This window comes from Jaculus jaculus, chromosome 5 (genome assembly GCF_020740685.1).
Source record: "Jaculus jaculus isolate mJacJac1 chromosome 5, mJacJac1.mat.Y.cur, whole genome shotgun sequence".
Lineage (NCBI taxonomy): Eukaryota > Metazoa > Chordata > Mammalia > Rodentia > Dipodidae > Jaculus > Jaculus jaculus.
This window is the reverse complement of record NC_059106.1, coordinates 58,657,167-58,677,419: the sequence shown is the minus strand read 5'-3', so window position 1 is coordinate 58,677,419 and position 20,253 is coordinate 58,657,167. Positions and strand designations below refer to the sequence as shown.

Below are 20,253 nucleotides of genomic sequence, written 5' to 3'. Positions count from 1 at the left end.
TCCAAGACAAAAACCAGAAAATATATTTAACTTTCAAGGCTAATGTTTTGTTTTAGGAAAGCATCCTTTCCTGCACCAATAGGAAAACAAGTGGAGATAACCATACAGTTAAAATTAAACTAATGTCAAGAATACTAGGGTCTCCTGCTTTCTGACATAGACCATACGAAGTGACTACAAAATCGACTGCTTTTCTGCTTGGAAGCAGACAGTGTACAGTATCTTCCATTTGCCAATCTATGTATCATCTTCCACTCTGGCAAAGAAATGGCCAATATTTAAGACAATTACCACTTCCATTAGTATCTCAAATGAGACAAGAGAAAACAGCATCAGTGCCTAAATGGCAGAGACTCCAGTGATGAAACCACACCAGGGCAGGCCATGTGGGGGGTACAGCTCATTTGGTCTCTTCACCTTTATGCTTAGAAAAAGTCTTAAAACCAAAAGTTAATATATCAACAGCCACAGTTCATTGATAACAATGTTTTCAGAAACAAAAGATTATGCTTAGATTTATGAAAGGCTGTAGGTGCTTGACTACAGACACATCCCAGTGCAGTTCCCTAAAGAAGATATGACTGAACCATCCATGTCCTTGTCAGCCTGCTTGCTACTCTACAACTGAATGACTAACTCAACTCGAGTAGCGAGAGGGCACTGGAGAGCTTAAGTTACTGCAGCAGTTTTAACTTGCTCAGCTTCAGTCTTTAGTAATTTTAGACCCTCTAAAATGATGCCTTAAAAAACAGCTGTGTATTTAAAAAAAAAAACAACCCCCCCAAAATAAAAACACACCTTAGTATGTTTTCATTAGAGGAAGGGACAGGGAAGGAAGATGAAGGAAGGTTTGTTTATTTTTCATCACTGATTTCACCAGCAAATCTTAAAAACCCAAACCTCTATCAAATAATTTAAACAGATGTGGCATTTTCTTCATATGGAATGCAAAATGCACACATTCACATACTTACATATACATAAATATATACATATATGTTTCCTTTACAAAGCTTCAAAGGTTGCATTACCAGCATGCAAACCTCTTCTTCCATGGAAATGCCTAATACTGACAAGGAATGTCTAAAATACTTAAAGACATATTCTCAGAAAACTGGACTCTCTTCTCTTCTTGGCTCTTAAGAGAATTTTCCTGCCAAACCTCTACCAATGATCATTAAAAAAATTTGTACTCACATTGGTAATAGACATTCAAAACATAATAATAAAATGGCCTGCTTAGATTAAGAAAAATGAAAACAAAACCAAAAACTACCCCACAATAAACTCTAAACCCTTAAAAGAAGGTGGAGTTTAGCTTTTTGTTTTCTTTTCTGGCCATATAATGTTGCATCACTGTGAATCAGAAGCAGCCTATCACCCAAGATACTTGCAAATCATGTCACGTTTCCCAGCTGCTGTCTTTAAATGCAATTTGTACTAATCTGAGTTCTAGTTCAAAAGCATCTGGACGATCCTGAGGGTTTGCAGCCAACATTTCTTTAATCAGTTGTTTCATTCGCCCATTCATAGATTTTTTCTTCACAGGAATGAGAAGTTCCATTTTGGGATTTTCAAGAAGTGCCTCCCCAACAGGCACAATTTCAGTTCCTTGTTTTACATAACTCCCTAAGAGCTCCTTCTTTGTTTCTGTGTCTATGAATGTGATCCTTTCCAGCATTGCCCAAATGATAATCCCCAGAGCAAAGATGTCAGCTTTGGCTGTATAGTGTCCTTCCCATACTTCAGGAGCCATGTAGAAATCCGTTCCACATGCTGTAGAAAGGAAACACTTGTTTACGCTGACAGGTTCTTCTGGGTTCTGCCCAGATGCTGAACAAACTTTACTTAGGCCAAAATCGGCCACTTTCAGTGTGGGTTCCAAGTCACTGGTGTCCAGCCTGCTCTGTGAAATCAGGATGTTGTCAGGCTTCAGATCTCGGTGGATGATCTGGTTTTTATGCAAGAAAGCCAGGGCACTGCTGAGCTGAAGCATGAAGCTGGTGTTGGTTTTACGATTGGGTTTCCTGGATAACAGATACTCATTCATATCTCCTCCATCACAAAAATCCATTACAAACCACAAATAATAGGCGCTTCTGGGATCAAAGGCAATTTCTCCTTTTAATGAAGTCTCCACAAGCTATAAGGAGGAAAAAAGAGGTTATGCATTCAGCTACAGAAAGAGTAACTGATTCAGAGGTTAGTCAATCCACAGAATCCCAACCCCCACCCACCACCCTCAAACCTAGGGATTGAACCCTGGGCCTTTTCTGTGCATGCTAAGCAAGTATTCTATACCATAACTTAAAAAAAAAAGTGGGCTGGAGAGATGGCTCTATGGTTAAGGCACTTGTCTACAAAGAGGAAACAACCCAGGTTCAATTCCCCAGTACCCACGTAAAGTCAGATGCACAAAGTGGCACATGTGTCTACTTACTTTCTTTGCTTGCAAATAAATAAATAAAATATAGCCTGGTGTGGTGGCACATGCCTTTAATCAGCACTTGGGAGGCAGAGGATCACTGTGAATTCTAGGCCACGCTGAGACTCCATAGTGAATTTCAGGTCAGCCTGGGCTAGAGTGAGACCCTACCTCAGAAAAACCAAAGGGAAAAAAAAGTGTGGGCTGGAGAGATGGATTAGCGATTAAGCACTTGTCTATGAAGCCTAAGGACCCAGGTTCAAGGCTCAATTACCCAGGACCCACGTAAGCCAGATGTACTACAAGGCAACGCATGTATCTGGAGTTCATTTGCAGTAGCTGGAGGCCCTGGTGCGCCCATTCTCTCTCTCTCTCTCTCTCTCTCTCGCTCTCTTTTTCTCTGTCTGTCGCTCTCAAATAAATAAATAAATAAATATAAATGAACAAAACAATCTTAAAAAAAAATGTGTGTTTGGGGTTTTATCCTCTCCTCCCTTTACATGGACAGGAGCTCTTCACATCAGTCTCTCCTCTTTCCTTCTCTTATTCTGTTTTTTTTTTTTTTTTTTTTTTTTTTCCGAGGTAGGGTTTCACTGTAGCTCAGGCTGACCTGGAATTCACTATGTAGTCTCAGGGTGGCCTCAAACTCTCTGTGATCCTCCTACCTCTGCCGCCCGAGTGCTGGGATTAAAGGCATGTGCCGCCATGGCTGGCCCCTTCTCTTATTCTAATAAAGTCTCTCTTCAAAGAAAACTGGGCTGGAGAGATGGCTTAGTGGTTAAGCACTTGCCTGTGAAGCCTAACATTCCCCAGTACCCACATAAGCAGATGCACAAGGTGGCACATGCATCTGGAGTTTGTTTGCAGTGGCTGGAGGCCCTGATGTGCCCATTCTCTCTCTCTGGCTTATGTGGGTCCTGGAGAATCAAATCTGGATCCTTTGGCTTTGCAGGCAAGCGCCTTAACTGCTAAGCCCTCCACAGTTTCCAGCTTTTATGTAGGACCTGGGAATCCAAACTCAGGTCCTCACACTTGTATGTATGGCAAGAGCTTTATATACTGAGCCATCTCCCCAGCTTGACAAAATTTAAAAATATATATATTTATATGTATGTATATGGACATATCAGGGTCGCCTGCCACTGCAAATGAACTCTAAACTTATGTGCCACTTTGTGCCTGGCTTTACATGAACCAAAGCTAGTAGCCTTTCAAGAAAGCACCCTTAACAGCAGAGTCACTTCCCCAGCTTTAATTTTTTTTCAAGGTAGGGTCTTGTTCTAGTCAAGTCTGACCTGGAATTCATATGTAGTCTCAGGCTGTCCTCGAACTCACAGTGATCCTCCTACATCAGACTCCTGAGTACTAGGCTTAAATTCGTGAGCCACCATGCCAGGCTTAATGTTTTTAAAATAAATTTATTTATTTATTTATTTGTTTACTTATTTATTTATTTATGAGAGAGAGAGAAACGGTTAGAACCATAAAGAGAGAGAAAAATACAAATGGGCATGCCAGGGCCTTCAACTGCTGCAAATGAACTCCAGATGTATTTGCCATCTTGTGCATCTGGCTTATGTGGGTACTAGGGAATTGAACCTTGGTCCTTAGGCTTTGCAAATAAGCGCCTGAACCAGTAAGCCATCTTTCCAGCCCTAAGTTTTTTTAAATATTTTATTTATTTGAGAGAGAAAGAGAGAGAGAATGGGCACGCCAGACAAACTCCAGACGCATGTATTACCTTGTGCATCTGGCTTATGTGGATTGTGGGGAACTTAACCTGGGTCCTTAAGCTTTGCAGGCAAGTGCCTTAAAAGCTAAGCCATCTCTCCAGCTCCCTTTCCTTTATTGAGAAAAGGTTTCATGTAGCACAGCCAGGCTTCAAACTTGTTGTGTACCTGAGGCTAGTCTTGAACTCTTGATCTTGTTGTCTCCATCTCTTAAACACTGACATTACAGATAAATTTCAGGCCAACCTGGGCTACAGAGCCATACTAATCATGTAGTTGGACTGTCTCAGAAAAAAAAAGAGAATATTGTTTGATTTTAAAAATTGCTGTTTGAGCTGGGCATAATGACATGTGCCTGTAAACCAGCCCTCGGGATACAGAAACAGACTACAATACAATTTTCCAGCAATTTTTTAAAAATTTATTTATTTGAGAGTGACAGACACAGAGAGAAAGACAGATAGAGGGAGAGAGAGAGAATGGGCGCACCAGGGCCTCCAGCCTCTGCAAACGAACTCCAGACGCGTGCGCCCCCTTGTGCATCTGGCTAACGTGGGACCTGGGGAACCGAGCCTTGAACCGGAGTCCTTAGGCTTCACAGGCAAGCACTTAACCGCTAAGCCATCTCTCCAGCCCATCCAGCAATTTTTAAATGGCCCTAAACATACTTCTGCGATTTTGTAGTATGTATTTATGTGAAGTATTCTCAGCATTGATAAATTCTCTCATATGTGTGTGTGTGTGTGTGTGTGTGTGTTATACATACATATAACTTTCACTTATTTATTTACTTGAGAGAGAGAATAAGAATGGGCACACTAGGGCCTCTAGCCATTACAAACAAATTCCAGATGCATGCGCCACCTTGTTCATCTGGCTTACATAGGTACTAGGGAATTAAACACAGATCCTTTGCTTTTGGAGGCAAGTGTCTTAATCACTAAGTCATTCTTCAGCCCTGATAATTTTTTTTTTTTTTTTGGTTTTTCAAGATAGGGTCTCACTCTAGCTCAGACTGATCTGGAATTCACTAGGTATTCTCAGGGTGGCCTTGAACTCCAAGTGCTGAGATTAAAGGCGTTTGCCACCAAACCCAGCCCTAATAAATTCTTTGTGTAAAAAACAAACAAACAGGGCTGGAGGGATAGCTTAGCAGTTAAGGTGTTTGCCTGCAAAGCCAAAGGACCCAGGTTCGATTCCCCAGGACCCACATTAGCCATATGCCGAAGGGGGCATATGCATCTGGACTCTGCAGTGGCTGGAGGCCTCGGCGCACCCATTTCTCTCTCTCTAAATAAATAAATAATAAAATAAAATAAAATACATCTATCTCACTAGTACACATATTTGCTTTCATCTTTATTAAAAAATTTGTTTATTTTTATTTATTTGAGAGGGACAGACAGAGAGAGAGAATGGGCAAGCCAGGGCCTCTAGCCACTGCAAACGAACTCCAGACATGTGCGCCCCCTTGTGCATCTGGCTTACACGGGTGCTGGGGAATCAAGCCTCGAACTGGGGTCCTTAGGCTTCGCAGACAAGCACTGAATGGCTAAGCCATCTGTCTAGCCTTTTGCTTTCATCTTTAATAAATGATACAATTATATATGCCAAAAAATTTCTTTAAAATAAACTTATGGGTTGGGGAAGACAGCTAGTGCTGAAAAGCACCTGCATGGAAAGCCTGCGGGCCCTGCTTCAATTCCCAGGACCACATAAAGCTGCACAAAGTGGAGCATGTGGCTGGAGTAGGCATGTAGACATAAGTGGTCCTGGCACATCTATAGTCTATCTTGCAAAAAAATAAATTAAAATATAGCTGGGCGTGGTGGCACACATCTTTAATCCCAGCACTCAGGAGGCAGTACGAGGATCACCATGAGTTCAAGGCCACCCTGAGACTAACAGTGAATTCCAGCTCAGCCTGGGCTACAGCGAAACCCTACATCGAAAAACCAAACCAAATAAAATAAATGTATAACTTATTATCAGCAAAGATTTGATTTTTACACCTATTTTTATACCTACATATCTGGTGTTACTTTACAATTTCTCAGGCGGGAATGGTTTTAAGTGGAATGGCTGGACTTTACACTGAGGTATACCCTTAAGCTCCCAGTCTCCAGTTTTAAGTGGAATCCTCATGAATATTTTATTTGGCCAGTGTTTTCATAAGTGTATCTTCTTTTATTTGTTTGCTTGTTATTTTTATTTTTTTGGTCTTTTTTGAGGCAGAATCTCACTGAGGACTAGACAGATCTAGAACTCTCTCTAACTTCAGACTGGCCTCAAACTCACTGCAATCCTCCTGCTTTGCTTTTCAACATTTATTTATTTATTTGAGACTGAAGGGGAGAGACAGAGAGTGGGAGGGAGAGGAGGGGGAGAATGGGTATACCAGGGTCTCTTGCTGCTACAAACTAACTCTAAACACATGTGTAACTTTGTGCATCCAGCTTTACATGAGTACTGGGGAACTGAATCCAGCCCAGCAGGCTTTGTAAGCAAGCACCTTTAATCACTGAACCATCTCCCCAGCCCTGTTTGAGGCAGGGTTTTATTCTAGTCCAGGCTGACTCAGAACTCACTCTATAGCTCACACTGGCCTTAAACTCCTAACTCAGCCTCCTGAGTACTAGAATAAAAGGTATGAGCCACTAGGCCTGTTTTTTTGTTTTTTTTTTTTTTAATTTTTTTATAAGGTAGGATCTCACTCTAGTCCAGGCTGACCTGGAATTCACTATGTAGTCTCAGGATGGCCTTGAACTCATGGCAGTTCACCTACCTCTGATTTTGGAGTGTTGGGATTAAAGGTGTGTGCCACCACGTCTGGACTTTTTTTTTTTTTTTTTTTTTTGATACAGGGTCTCACTGTGCAACACTGGATGGTCTGGAACACACTACGGTAGCCCAGGCTGGCCACGAACTTGCAGTGATACTCTTGCCTCTCTTTCCCAAATGGTGGAAATACAAGCATGTACTAACCTACTCAGCCCATATGTGTGTGTTATTTTATTTTACTTTTTACTTTTATTTATTTATTTGAGAGAGAGAGAGAAAAAGCCAGATAGAGAAGAAGAGAATGGGTATGCCAGGGCCTCCAGCAGCTGCAAACGAACTCCAAACGCATCTGTCACTTTGTGCATCTGGCTTATGTAGGTACCAGGGAATTGAACCTGAGTCATTAGGTTTTGCCTCAAGTGCCTTAACCACTGAACCATCTCTCCAGGCCCTAATTTTATTTTGGAAAGGGCCTCATTTCTGTGGCCCAGATTGTCAAGGAAAACACTATGTTCCAGGCCTCGAACTCAAAATGACCTCTTTGCCTCAGCCTTCTAAGAGCTGAGATTACAGCTGTATAGCTCCAATTTTATTTATTTTTTTTCTTTTTTTGAGGTACGGTCTCACTCTGGCTCAGGCTGACTTGGAATTAACTATGTAGTCTCAGGGTGGCCTCGAACTCATGGCGATCCTACCACCTCTGCACCCCGAGTGCTGGGATTAAAGGCATGCGCCACCACTCCCAGCTCAATTTAAATTTTTTTGAAGGAGGGTCTCACTCCAGCTCAGGCTGGCCTGAAACTCATTCTGCAGCTCACACTAGCCTTGAACTCATACTGATTCTTCTACCTCAGCCTTGCAAATACTGAGACTATAGACACATGAGCCATCATGCCTCACTATTGTGCAACTTATTTTAAACTTAATACTTCAAAAGATCATTTTGAGCTAGGTATGCTTGTGCATGCCTATAATCCTAGCACTTGACAGGCAGAGGAAGGATGATCAGGAAGGAGTTCAAGGCCATCTTCAGCTACATAGTGAGTTCCAGGTCACTCTTGGCTACATTAGAGTGTTTCAAAAATAAAACAAGCTAGGTGTGGTGGTGCACACCTTTAGTACTCAGGAGGCAGAGGTGGTAGGGTTTCTCAGGACTAGTAACACAAGAGTAGTGTGGTTAGTGCTGCATACGAATGCCTCTTCAGACCCCATGTTCGAAAAAAGACAGTTTTATTTTATTCATTTTCTATTTATTTATTTGCAAGCCTAGAGAGATGGAGAGAAGAGACACACAGAGAAGAGAATGGTCACACCAGGGCCTCCAGCTGCTGCAAACAAACTCAGTACATGCATCACTTTGTGTAGCTGGCTTGACATGGGTACTAAGAAATCAAGTGCAGATCACCTAGGTTGTTAACTTTGCAGGCAAATGATTTAGTCATTAACCCATCTCTCCAGCCTGTTTATTTATTTATTTTATTTTTATTTTTATTTATTTATTTGCAAGCAGAAAGAGGCAGAAAGAAGAGAGACAGACAAGGGACAATGGGTGTGCCAGAGCCTCCAGCCATTGCAAATGAACTTCAGATGCTTGTGCCACTTTGTGCATCTGGCTTTATGTGGGTATCGGGCAATCAAACCCAGGCTGTTAGGCCTTGCAAGTGCCTTGACCGCTGAGCCATCCCTCTAGTCCTAGTTATTTATTTTTAATTATTTTTATTTTAGAGAGAGTGAGAGAGAAAGAGGGGATGGAGAGAGAAACAGAGGGGGAGAGAGAGAAAATTGGCAGGTCAGGGCCTCAGCACTGTAATAGAACTCCAGACATTTGCACCACCTAGTGGGCATGTGCAACCTTGTGCTTACCTCACCTTTGTGCACCTGGCTTATGTGGAATGCCAAGAGTTGAAAATGGGTCCTTAGACTTTGCAGGCAAGCACCTTAACTGCTAAGCCATCTCTCCAGCCCCTAATCCTAATTATTTTTAAGGCAGGATCTCACTCTAGACCAGGGAATTCATGGTGATCCTCTTATCTCAGCCTCCAGTGCTGGGACTTGGGCCAGGCATAGTGGCACATGTCTTTAATCCCAGCACTTGGGAGGTGGTACATGCATCTGGAGTTCTTTTGCAGTGGCTAGAGGCCCTAGCATGCCCATTCTCTCTCCCTCAAAAAATAAGATAAAATAAAAATGATAACTTGGAGCCAGGCGTGGTGGAGCATGCCTTTAATCCTAGCACTTGGGAGGCAGAGGTAGAAGGATTGCCATGAGTTTGAGGCCACCCTGAGACTCCATAGTGAATTCCAGGTCAGCCTGGGCTAGAGTGAGACCCTACCTCGAAAAAGAAAAAAAAAAAAAAGATCACTTGGCTAGGTATAGTGGTCCACCCTTTAATCCCAGCACTGGGTTGGCAGAGGTTGGATGATCACTGTGAGTTTGAGGCCAACCTAAGACTACATCATGAATTCCAGGTCAGCCTTGGCTAGAGAGATACCCTACTTCAAGAAACAAAATGAGGGCTGGAGAAATGGCTTAGCAGTTAGGTGCTTGCCTGCAAAGCTAAAGGACCAAGGTTTGACTTCCCAGGACCCATGTAAACCAGATTCATAAGGTGGCACATGCATCTGAAGTTTATTTGCAGTGCCTAGAGACCCTGGTGTGTCCCCCCATCCCAATCTGCCTCTTTCTCTCTCTCTCTCTCAAATAAATTAAGAATAATAATAAAATATTTAAAAACACACACACACACACAAAAGACAACTTTAATACAGGTTCCCACTATGTCAAATTTTGTTTCTATATCATCTTTGATTTTGACAATATATTAATATGAAGAAATTGGGAAAATTGGGTATTTATTCAGGGTCACTTCAATAGTAAAATGTACCTTAAATCAAATACAGGTCTATCAAGCCTTAAAAGTAAGAGAGATTTATTAAACATAAAGGCAAATTTAGTACAAAAATCACTGGGCCAAATCTGGCAGTACTTTACATCTTAAAGCCATGAAGGAGGGCTGGTTAAAGGTGCTTGCTTACAAAAACTGCCAACCTGGATTCAACTGCTCAGTACCCATATAAAACCAGATGTACAAAGTGGCACAGGCAGTTGTAGTTCATTTGCAGTGGCAAAAGGCCCTGGCATGCCCATTCTCTCTCTTAGTAAAAGTAAATAAAATAATAAAAACTAACTAAATAGAACCTTGAAGGACCAGTACCTAGTCCCTACAATGGTTATTGGATAAGGACTCAGCACTAAGTCAAATGTCCTAATGTTATTTTTCCATCCAAAAGAGGTCATGCGAGCCGGGTGTGGTGGCACACACCTTTAATCCCAGCACTCGGTAGGCAGAGGTAGGAGGATCACTGTGAGTTCGAGGCCACCCTGAGACTACATAGTGAATTACAAGTCAGCCTGGGCTAGAGTGAGGCCCTACCTCGGAAAAAAAAAAAGTGGATGGAACTTTGTCACCATTGTATTAAGTTTTAGAGAATAAGATGCATGATCTCTCCCTCTCTCTCTCTTTTTTGTTTGTTTTTTCATGGCAGGGTCTCACTCTAGCCCAGGCTGACCTGGAATTCACTATGTAGTCTCAGGGTGGCCTCGAACTCACGGTGATCCTCCTACTTCTGCCTCCCAAGTGTTGGGATTAAAGATATGTGCCACTATGCCCGGCCTTTTTTGGTGTTTTGAGGTAGGGTCTTGCTCTGGCCCAGGCTGACCTGGAATTTGGTCTCTACTCTCAGGGTGGCATCAAACTCACAGCAATCCTCCTACTTCTGCCTCCTGAGTACTGGGATTAAAGGCTTGCACCATCACACCTGGCCACATTTTTTTTGTTGTTTGGCTTTTTTGGAGACCTGATGGAGCCACGAGCATGGACTGTGGGTTGCAGTGGAGACCCAGTGGAGATGCCAGGACCACGAGATGGCTAAGGAGAGCTGCTGAACCCAGATGAGGTTTTCTAAGACTGTGAGTAGCCTAGCTGGAGGGGAAGAATTGGAACTCCACAAATTTGTTGCTGGTTAGAATTATCAGACTGGTTAGAGTTGTTGGACCTGGAGCTACAGAGTTTGCCCTGTTCAAATCTTGTAATGCTTGAGTATTTCTTTGCAATGTCCAATGCCATCTTTTGCAGTCAGTGTGAATGTTTATTCTGTGCCATTATGGCTGGTTTTTTTTTTTTTTTTTTTTTTTTTGGTATTATGGCTCAGTTAAAAGATATAGGACTATGGGGATGTTTTGAACATCACTGGGATTGACAAAAACTATGAGGACTTTCAACACTGAACTAAATGTGTTGTATTTTACATCAGGTATGGTTTTCAGTTTATGGGGACCAGAGGCAGAATGTGATGGTTTGACTCAGGTGTCCCCCATAAACTTAGGTGCTCTGAATGCTAGGTTCCCAGCTGATGGAGATTTGTGAATTAATGCCTCCTGGAGGCAATGTATTGTTGGGGGTGGGCTTATGGGTATTATAGCCAGTTTCCCCTTGCCAGTGTTTGGCATACTGTCCTGTTGCTGTTGGCGACCTAATGTTGGCCAGGAGGTGATGTCCACCCTCTGCTCATGCCATCGTTTGCCCCTGCTATCATGGGACTTTCCCTCAAGTCCATAAGCCAAAATAAACTTTTTTTTCCCCCAAAAGCTGCTCTTGATTGAGTGGTTTCTGCCAGCAATGTGAACCTGACTGCAATACCTTGCTAAGTCTTACCTTTTTTTTCTCTATTTTCTATTTGATATATTTTGTTTGAGAGACAGAGAAAGAGAAAGCAACAGAGAGAAGGGGAGGGAGAGAGAGAGAGTCAAACCCAGGTCATTAAGCCCTACAGGCAAGTGCCTTAATTGTGCTGAGCCATCTCTTGAGAGACCTCCCAGTACCCACATAAAGCCAGATGCACAAAGTGGCGCATGCCTCTGGAGTTTGTTTGCAGTAGCTAGAGGCCCTGGCATGCCCATTCCCTGCCTGTCTCTTTCCTCTCTCTCTCTCTCCGCTTCCAAATAAATATTAAGAAAGGAAAGAAGAAAACAGTGATTTGTAAAAGTGTTGTTTTGTTACCTATGGGTGCTGCTACTACTGGTTGTGCTATTTTCCTTTTCTTCTGTCTTCAGTTCCAAAAGGACTGCTTTCAAGAAACTGAGTTAGATTCTTGTCTCAAAACCTTTCTATCTCCCATCTTGCCCCATTCCTATGCAGACTGGCAAGTGTGATGGCACAACAGGTGGCTAATATTATTTTTAGCTACATGCATCACAAGCTTAAATAAAACCTTGTTTTAAAGCAAACATCCACCATATTCTTGGCAAACTGCTCTCTACTAGTAAGACATCTGCATTTAAAGGAAGTTCAGCTGACACTTTCATTTCTCTTCCTGTCGTTGAATGTTACATTCACAACTATTCCTTACCCAAGGACACATACCTGTAAGTAAAGGGAAGAGTTAGAGCCGTGGGACATCTTTTGCACCAGTCCATCTTTTTGTAGGATGCATTCCTCCAAGTGAATCACATTTGGATGTTGGCTCTTGATACTGCTTAGTGCCCAGAATTCACGAAGGGCCAGTTCAACGTTTTCAGGAGCGTGGCATCGAATTTTCTTCACTGCTACTCTTGCAGAAGTCTTTCTGATGACTGCTTCATATACAACACCGTAACTACCGCGGCCTACCTCCCGTATTAGATCGTACTTTGGCTGGCTACTCACCATCTTCAAGGTCAAGGTTTCTGGAAAAAACAAGAAAGTACTCTGTTAGAATTAGGTATATTTACTGCCTTATATTTCTTATGTATGATTTAGTTATCACTGTCTTATTGCCTACAGTATTTAAAGGATATTTACCATAATTTGGGCAAATCTAACAGCAATAAAGGCAACAGGTAGCACTTACCATGTACCAGGAGCTAACTGTTCCAAGTAATATCAAGTAATATCATTTTTTCAGGCTTTCTAAACTTTTTAAATATTTATTTGAGAGAGAAACTGTGAATCTGGCTTATGTGGGTACTGGGGAATCAAACCTGGGTCCTTAGGTTCATAGGCAAGCACATTAACTGTTCAGCCATCTCTCCAGCCCTCCTTTCTATTTTTAAGACAGCATCTTGCCATGTATCCCAAGCAGAACTTGAACTCACTATCTTTCTGCCTCTGGTGTGCTGGGATTACAGGTATATGCCACCATGCCTGGCTACTATACACAGAAGTTAAGTAAAAAGCCTACGGTCAAATAGCTGTTTGGTTCCTGATATCTATGATTTTACAAAATATTTATTTACTTGAGAGAGAGAGAGAGAATGGACCCACCAGGACCTCCTGCCATTGCAAACGAACTCCAGACACATGCACCACTCTGTGCATCTGGGCTTTATGTGGGCACTAAAAAATTGAACCTGGGTTGTCAGGCTTTGCAAGCAAACACCTTTAACTGCTGAGCCATCCCTCTAGCTCAGATATCCATGATTTGAACCACTAACCTTCACTGCTTCTTATATGAACTGCTTGAAAATGTCAATTAAAAATAAATCCTAGGCCAGGCATGGTGGCGCGACCCAGCACTTGGGAGGCCAAGTGTGGCTAGGAGTAGAAGGATCACTGTTAGTTCAAGGCCACCCTGAGACTACAGAGTGAATTCTAGGTCAGCTTGGGCTAAAGCAAGACCTTACCTGGAGTGGGAGGGGGGGAGCGACTTCAAAATTCACCATTTTTATTTACTGGTCATTAAAAACACAAAGAAAGCAAAACCTCAAGCTTCTCAAGGCAAATACATACATAAAAGCTCACAAAATAGCAAAGAAATTACTCACAGAAATACAAATAGCTGGCTTGTGCTTATGGACTGAAAGTGGACAAGACCACCTTTTGTCTGTTCAGTTTTGATGTTGAGACATGGTGCCATGTAGCACAGGCTGGCCTTGAACTTACTCTGTAGCTTCAGATGACCTTGGATTTCTGATCCTTCTACCACCATTCTCTTAAGTGCTAGAATTACAGGCATGTAGTAGCATGCTTGGTTATTTCCTTATTTCTTTGAACATTAAGTAAGAATAAAGTTTGTTCCCTTAAAATACAGTAAGCTACACAGAATATAGTTACCTTTTTGTTGTTAAACAATAGCTATAAGTTCTAGGTAATTTTTACCAAGAAAAGAGCATCCTACACATCAAGGAGAATTCTCTGACAAAAGTTTTTGGAATTCCACTTTGATAAATCATTTAAAAGCAAGCTGGAGCAAAGGCCCTCCACAGAAATGATCGTGTGTGGAATGTAGAGTCCACAGCGTGTTTTCCCACTCTTATTCTAATTCACTTGAAAACTGTCACCACACCACGGACACGAAAAGCAACCTGAGATTGTCCAATATTTACATTGCACGGTTAGGGAAACAAAAAAGCGACTGCCTCTAGAGTTAGTGGTAGGACCTGGGAATAGCTACTGTAAATTCACAGGGCAGATTTAGTAAAGAAAAATGACAGTTTCTGAGGAATATGTCCAACTTCCCCTAAGGGGTCACCCACTCTTCAGATTCCTACTGTATTTCCTGCCACAGCATCGGAGGCGGACGTTCTTTACCTCCTCAGCTCGGATCACCAGGGACCATACATTGCCAGGCGGCTCTCTTCTCGGAAGCAGTCCCATTTCTCCCTCTTCCTATGGCACCTACAGGCAAGGAGCACCTTCTCGATTAAGGGAGGTGGCTTCCAAGCCCTTGGAATCTGGGATGCAAAGACAGCACGGTGATGCACCCCGTGCGAACCTTCGGTGCTTTACGATGGCATTGCCCAGGCCCTCTTGCCCAGGTGCTCACCCAGCACTGGCCACCACGGACCACGCCATACACCTGCTGGTGCCGGGAAGGGGCAGTCAGGCCAGAGGGGCTGCACACTCCCATGTCCTCCCCGCGCCCCGGGGACTCGGGCCGCCCTCACTGCCCGGCTAGCAGCCCTCCGCCTCCCAGGCCGCAGTCGGATGCAACCCCGTGGCCCTCCACCCGGAAGCGGGTCCTGCAACGGCCGCAACTCCCCACGGCTGCGATGGGGAGGCCCTGGGACCTGGGGAGTGGCCCCCGGCGTGAACAGAGGCCGCAGCCCGGGCCGGTGGCTTGAGCAGAGCCGGGGCCTTCCTGGGGATGACAGGTCCGTGACAAGTGTGTTGGGGACGCAGGCACATCCGTGCGGGGCGTTTGGCTCTGAGGCACCGCGTCCGTAGCACGCCGAAGGGCCAGATTTTTACCTCAGGGCAGCACCAGCCGCTTCTCCCTCCCATGAGCTCTGCAGGCCGCCATTATCGGACAGCTCGCGCCTCTCGCTCCCGCGGCCTCCAGTCAGAGACTGGCGCGCGCCCCCGTGGTGCGCGGACACACCCCCTTACGCCGGGCCCCGCCCCCCTCCGGCTTTCCGTAGCGCGCGCCCCCTGCCGGGAGAGAGCCGCCCAACTGTGCCTGTGGTGCGTGGACACACCCCCTTTACGCCGCCGGGCCCCGCCCCCCTCCGGCTTTCCGTAGCGCGCGCCCCCTGCCGGGAGAGAACCGCTGGCGCGCGCGCGCGCGCAATGTCCCGCCCCGCGCTCAGATTCTGAGGCTGTGCAGATCGGGAAGACGCCCGTGGTGTTGCGCGTCGCAGAGCGCACCACTGTTGTCCTTCCCCGCAGGGGTCGCCAGCCCGGGAACACCCCCACCTTCTACAGCCTGGGACCGTTCGACCTCAGCCGCATTGCGGCCATGCACAGGCTGGCAGAACCCGAGGGAAGCTGCGGTCACAAGCCCGGGCCCCGCGGTCGGCACGCGTGCGGGGCCGCGATGTCTCCCCGCCCCCTTCCGGACCTACCGAGCGGCGGGTAGGCGTGCGGGGTTCGCTGGGGCGGGACACCCGGTGCATCTTCCTCCACGCCTGGTCTGCGGTGCGTGCGGAGGTTCGCTGAGTTCGACGGCGAGCCCGCGGGCCGGCGACGACCGGAGCTGGGAGACCTGGCGGGCGCCCTGCCGGGAAGGAGACTCGGCACCTTTTGTCCGAGTCACTGAGCCATGTTTGCGGGCGGCGCAGTTGCCGGGGCGGCGACGCGGGGCTGAGTGCGATCATCTGGGAAGACGCCGTCCCCTGCCCCACCGGCGCGGTGGTATCTCCCTTAAAGAGGTCGGAGCCTCATTGTTGGTGGCCGCGGGGGATCGGGGCGCCCTGCCTGGTGCGGGAGGGAGGGAGGTTGCGCGTGGCGGACCTGGCGGCGGTGCCCGCGATGCCACTCCTTGGCGGACCTGGAAGGAGATCCGAATCCGGGTAGGAGCACTCACGGACAGGGGATTTGGTCCGAGCCCGACAGGCCTTGACAGACAGCCTGAACTGCGGTTCTCGGGGCTGGACAGTTGGGCGCCTTAGGCCGGGAGTCTTTCGGCTACCCCACGGCTGTCAATCATCGCGGCAGCATCTGCCAGACATCCAGCGTTAGGATTATCGTCACTCGGAGGCCAGGATCAATCAAACACCTGCCAGAGAACGACCGTTCTTTTCTCGATTATTCTGCACCTACTGTGTTAAAGTGGCTGGTTGTTCCTGCCAGTTGCATAGCCCCGGTCACCACTCTCCAAGGATCATTTCATTTTTCATTTATGGGACTTCTTCCATGTCTGGGACTGGGTTAGGTCTTTATATAAATGATCTCAATCCTAACCATACCTCACAAGTAGAGGCTTTATTACTGACCCTGCTCTTTCAAGGGAGAAATCCGAACTCCGCCTCATTCAACCAATAAGTGTTTGCCTTGAGTACCGGCGGGGCTTCAGTGGTAAACCTCCAGCTTCCCTCCCCAAGTAAAAACCCCCGTGAGGGGAAAAAAAAAAATCAGATTTTTTGTTGTGGTTGTTCTCAGTGCCATTCGTGTGCTGTTCTTCACCTGTTTTTTTTTTGGGGGGGGGATACGGACATCAGCCAAAAACTTGTTTCCTGCTCTAGAAAATAGAGGGAAACTATAGAAGGTTCTGTAGACAGCTAGCTACCAGTGTAGGTTAATATGGGATGGAATGGGAATCAGGATAGGTATTTCTTTGGGTCATAATAACCTCCTGGCCTGGCGGGATGGGAGCACGCTTTTAATCTCAGAGGCTGAGGTAGGACAGTTGCTGTGAGTTCAAGGCCAGCCTAGGACTGCACACTGAGGTCCTGCCTCAAAAAATAATAATGATAATAATAAAGTTCTCCCACAGGTAGACTAATCTGTTCAGAAGGGTTCATGTCTTGTGGAGCTTGAAACAACTAATTTGGGGTGTCCTCTTTAGGAAAAAGATTATAAAAATGGCCATGTGGCAGGGAAAGGGTCTACAAATGACTCTGAAGTTTATAAACTTTGTTAAATTCAGGGTGAACCTATCTGCCTGCTGCCTTACATCATTATTTGTTTCCTTTCTGCTGGACAGAGAGTTCCTGGGGTCATGAATCTGTGATTCATCTCTGCAGTCTACTACACCTCTTAGGGAATCAAAATATCCCCAAGGCTGGTGTCTTACATCTCATATAATGCTCATAGGGAGACAAAATGATGTGATGTATCCAGGGAATTTGACAAAATAGCGGCTACATGACCAATGAATTTACCTTTTATCCAGTAACTCTGAGTCAAATCCTAGACTTCTAGGGCTGGAGAGATGGCTTAGCAGTTAAAGCAAGACCCTACCTCAAAAAAACAAACAAAAAAAAAAAACACAAGAAACAGCTTTCCTGTCTTTTATGCTTTATATTCCAGATCACTAAATGAAGAAGCTACTATCTACATAATAATTTCAACTAACAAATGAAGAAAATATTAGATTGAAGCACAGTTTACAAACCCTAAGGAAATAATGAGTCTGAGCAATGAGCATAGAAAGATTCGAAAACGTTTGGGTGAAATTTGCTGGGGAACCGAGTAATGCAGAGTTTAAGCAAACACAGCCTGAACCCACTAACCAAACAAAATCAAACAGTGTTTGGGAAGCAGGGGTAGGAGAATCACTGTGAATTCGAGGCTAGCCTGAGACTACATAGTGAATTCCAGGTCAGCCTGAGCCAGAGTGAGATTGCTACCTTGAAAAACTAAAAAAGAAAAAAAAAATCATATAGGGTGATATAGAACCCTCAGGAAGTTGTGTTTGTTTTGGTTTTGCTTTTTTGAGGTAGGGGCTCACTTCAGCCCAGGCTGACCTGGATGGAAATAGTCTTCTCGTTGGTCCAGAACTCACAGTGATCTTGCTATCTCAGCCACCCGTGCTGGGGAATCAAAGAAAGGTGTTTCACCACCACACCCAGCTCAGGAAGTACTTTTGCCTAAGAAAAGCAAGAAGGCATCCAAACCTAATCAAGCCAAGCTCTAATCCCTGGTTGAGCAAAACTCGAGGAAAGACAAAAGACCATAATCAGTCACATTCAGAATGTGTGAGGCCCTACAGGAAAGCCCCCTGCTTTCCCCAATTCATTCATAGACTGAAAGTAAAAGTATGTGTGCATGGGGGCGGGGTAGGGGGGATAGAGCTAGTATTTCCTGCACTAGGGATGGTGAAGCAGAGCACTTTCAAGTTCAAGGCCACCTTGGGCTGTATAGTGAGACACTAGCTCAACAACAGAAAAAGGGAAGGAAGAACATTTTTCTAGGTCTACAACCTGTCCAGTCTCCTCTGGTCTCAGAAGCTAAGCAGGGTTGGGCCTGGTTAGTGCTTGCATGGGTGAGGATAGGACATTAAAGCATGCGAGCGAGCATAGGCTACAGGAGACTCTGTCTCAGCAGCAGCAACAGGAACTGGGGAGGTGGCTCAGCAGTTAAAGGCACTTGCAAAGCCTGCAGTTCAATTCTCCAGCCACCCACATAAAGCCAGAAGGGCATTCCTTTGCAGCAGCAAGAGATCCTGCGTGTGTACACACAAATTACAAGAAATTCAAGAGACTTACCAAATGCAATACAGTCTTTTAGTTATAATTCAAGTGAGTCAACAGGCAAAAGACGCATTTAATGCTAGGTGTGGAGATGGAATGCTGGCACTTTGGAGGCAGGATCAGGGGTTGAAGGTGATCATTGGCTACATAGTTTGAGGTTAGCCTTGACTACATGAGATCCTGTCTTCAGGAGAGAAAACAACAAAAAAGCAGAGTCTGGGTGTGGTGGTGTACACCTTTAATCCCAGCCCTTGGGAGGCAGAGGTAGGAGGATCATCATGAGTTCAAGGCCACCCTGAGACTACATAGTGAATTCCAGGTCAGCCTGGGCTAGAGGGAGACCCTACTTAGAGTGTGTGGGGGTGGGGTACCTTTCACGAACAGCATAGCTAACAAAAACAAGAAAGATTAGCAGAATATTGTTGGCTGTTGAAATCTAGTGATGAGCACATAAGGTCCATTGTACTCGTTTGCATATTTGATTTTTTTTTTTTTGTGAAGTAAAACAAACGCAGTCAAAAATGAAATACTGGCCGGGTGTGGTGGCGCACGCCTTTAATCCCAGCACTCGGGAAGCAGAGGTAGGAGGATCGCCATGAGTTCGGGGCCACCCTGAGACTACATAGTGAATTCCAGGTCAGCCTGAGCTAGGGTGAGACCCTACCTCGAAAAACGAATAAAAAGAAAAGAAAAATGAAATTCATGGTTTAGACGGGTGGGAACTTGGATGTTACAATCCTGCCCCCTGGTGGCGTGTTCCATGAGCGCGGCTGCTGCTCCTGCCTAAATAAAGCAGGCTTGAATTCGCAGACATGGCCAGAGTCACGTCCTTGGTCTGGGGATGTTGCTGGAGTCACGTCCTTTATCTCACAAGAGGCCTGTCAAGTGGGTCGTGCTGACAGACCATTTTATAGATGAAGAAATGGAGACTCAGTAACCTAGGTTCCTGATAAGTCACAGTAGAGTCAAGGCTCCTGGAATTTTTGGACATGGCTTCACAAGCCCTGTATGAAGAGGCCACGTGGCTCTGAGCTAGGGAAATGATTGAGTGGGATGAGGATCTGAGCTTGTACCCTCAGCACCCACGTAAAAATGCCACCCATAGCAGTGGTCACCCACCACTGAGGTGGCATTCCCAGCACTGAGGAGGCAGCATTCTTACACTGAGTAGGTGGAGATAGGCGGGTCTTTGGGACTTGCTGGTTAGCTAGACTAACTGAATCATGGAGCTTTTGGTTTAGTGAGATCGTATTTCAAAAAATAAAGTAGTTAGGTGTGGTGGCTCACACCTTTAATCCCACCACTCTGGAGGCAGAGCTAGGAGGATTACTGTGAGTGGCCAGCCTGAGACTACATAGTGAATACCAGTTCAGCCTTGGCTAGAGTGAGACCCTACCTCAGAAAAAAATGGGGGTGGGAGATGGCTCA

The 20,253-nt window shown here is 45.3% G+C and overlaps 1 protein-coding gene across 2 annotated transcripts; it reads right to left on the bottom strand.

Annotated features, from left to right (window-relative positions):
• Nucleotides 1–803: 803 nt before the first annotated feature.
• On the bottom strand, nt 804–15,279 carry Pdik1l (PDLIM1 interacting kinase 1 like). 2 transcript variants are annotated; one of them, XM_004657491.2, is made up of 3 exons: nt 15,164–15,279; nt 12,359–12,660; nt 804–2,143 (listed from the first exon to the last, which is right to left on the bottom strand). In XM_004657491.2, exons 2-3 carry the CDS (start codon nt 12,641–12,643, stop codon nt 1,403–1,405), a joined length of 1,026 nt encoding a protein of 341 aa, XP_004657548.2. In that variant the 5' UTR covers nt 12,644–12,660; nt 15,164–15,279; the 3' UTR covers nt 804–1,402. The 2 variants fall into 2 exon arrangements, with proteins under 2 accessions (XP_004657548.2, XP_045006318.1); XM_045150383.1 differs by lacking the exon at nt 15,164–15,279 and adding an exon at nt 14,504–14,626.
• Between the last annotated feature and the right edge of the window lie 4,974 nt (nt 15,280–20,253).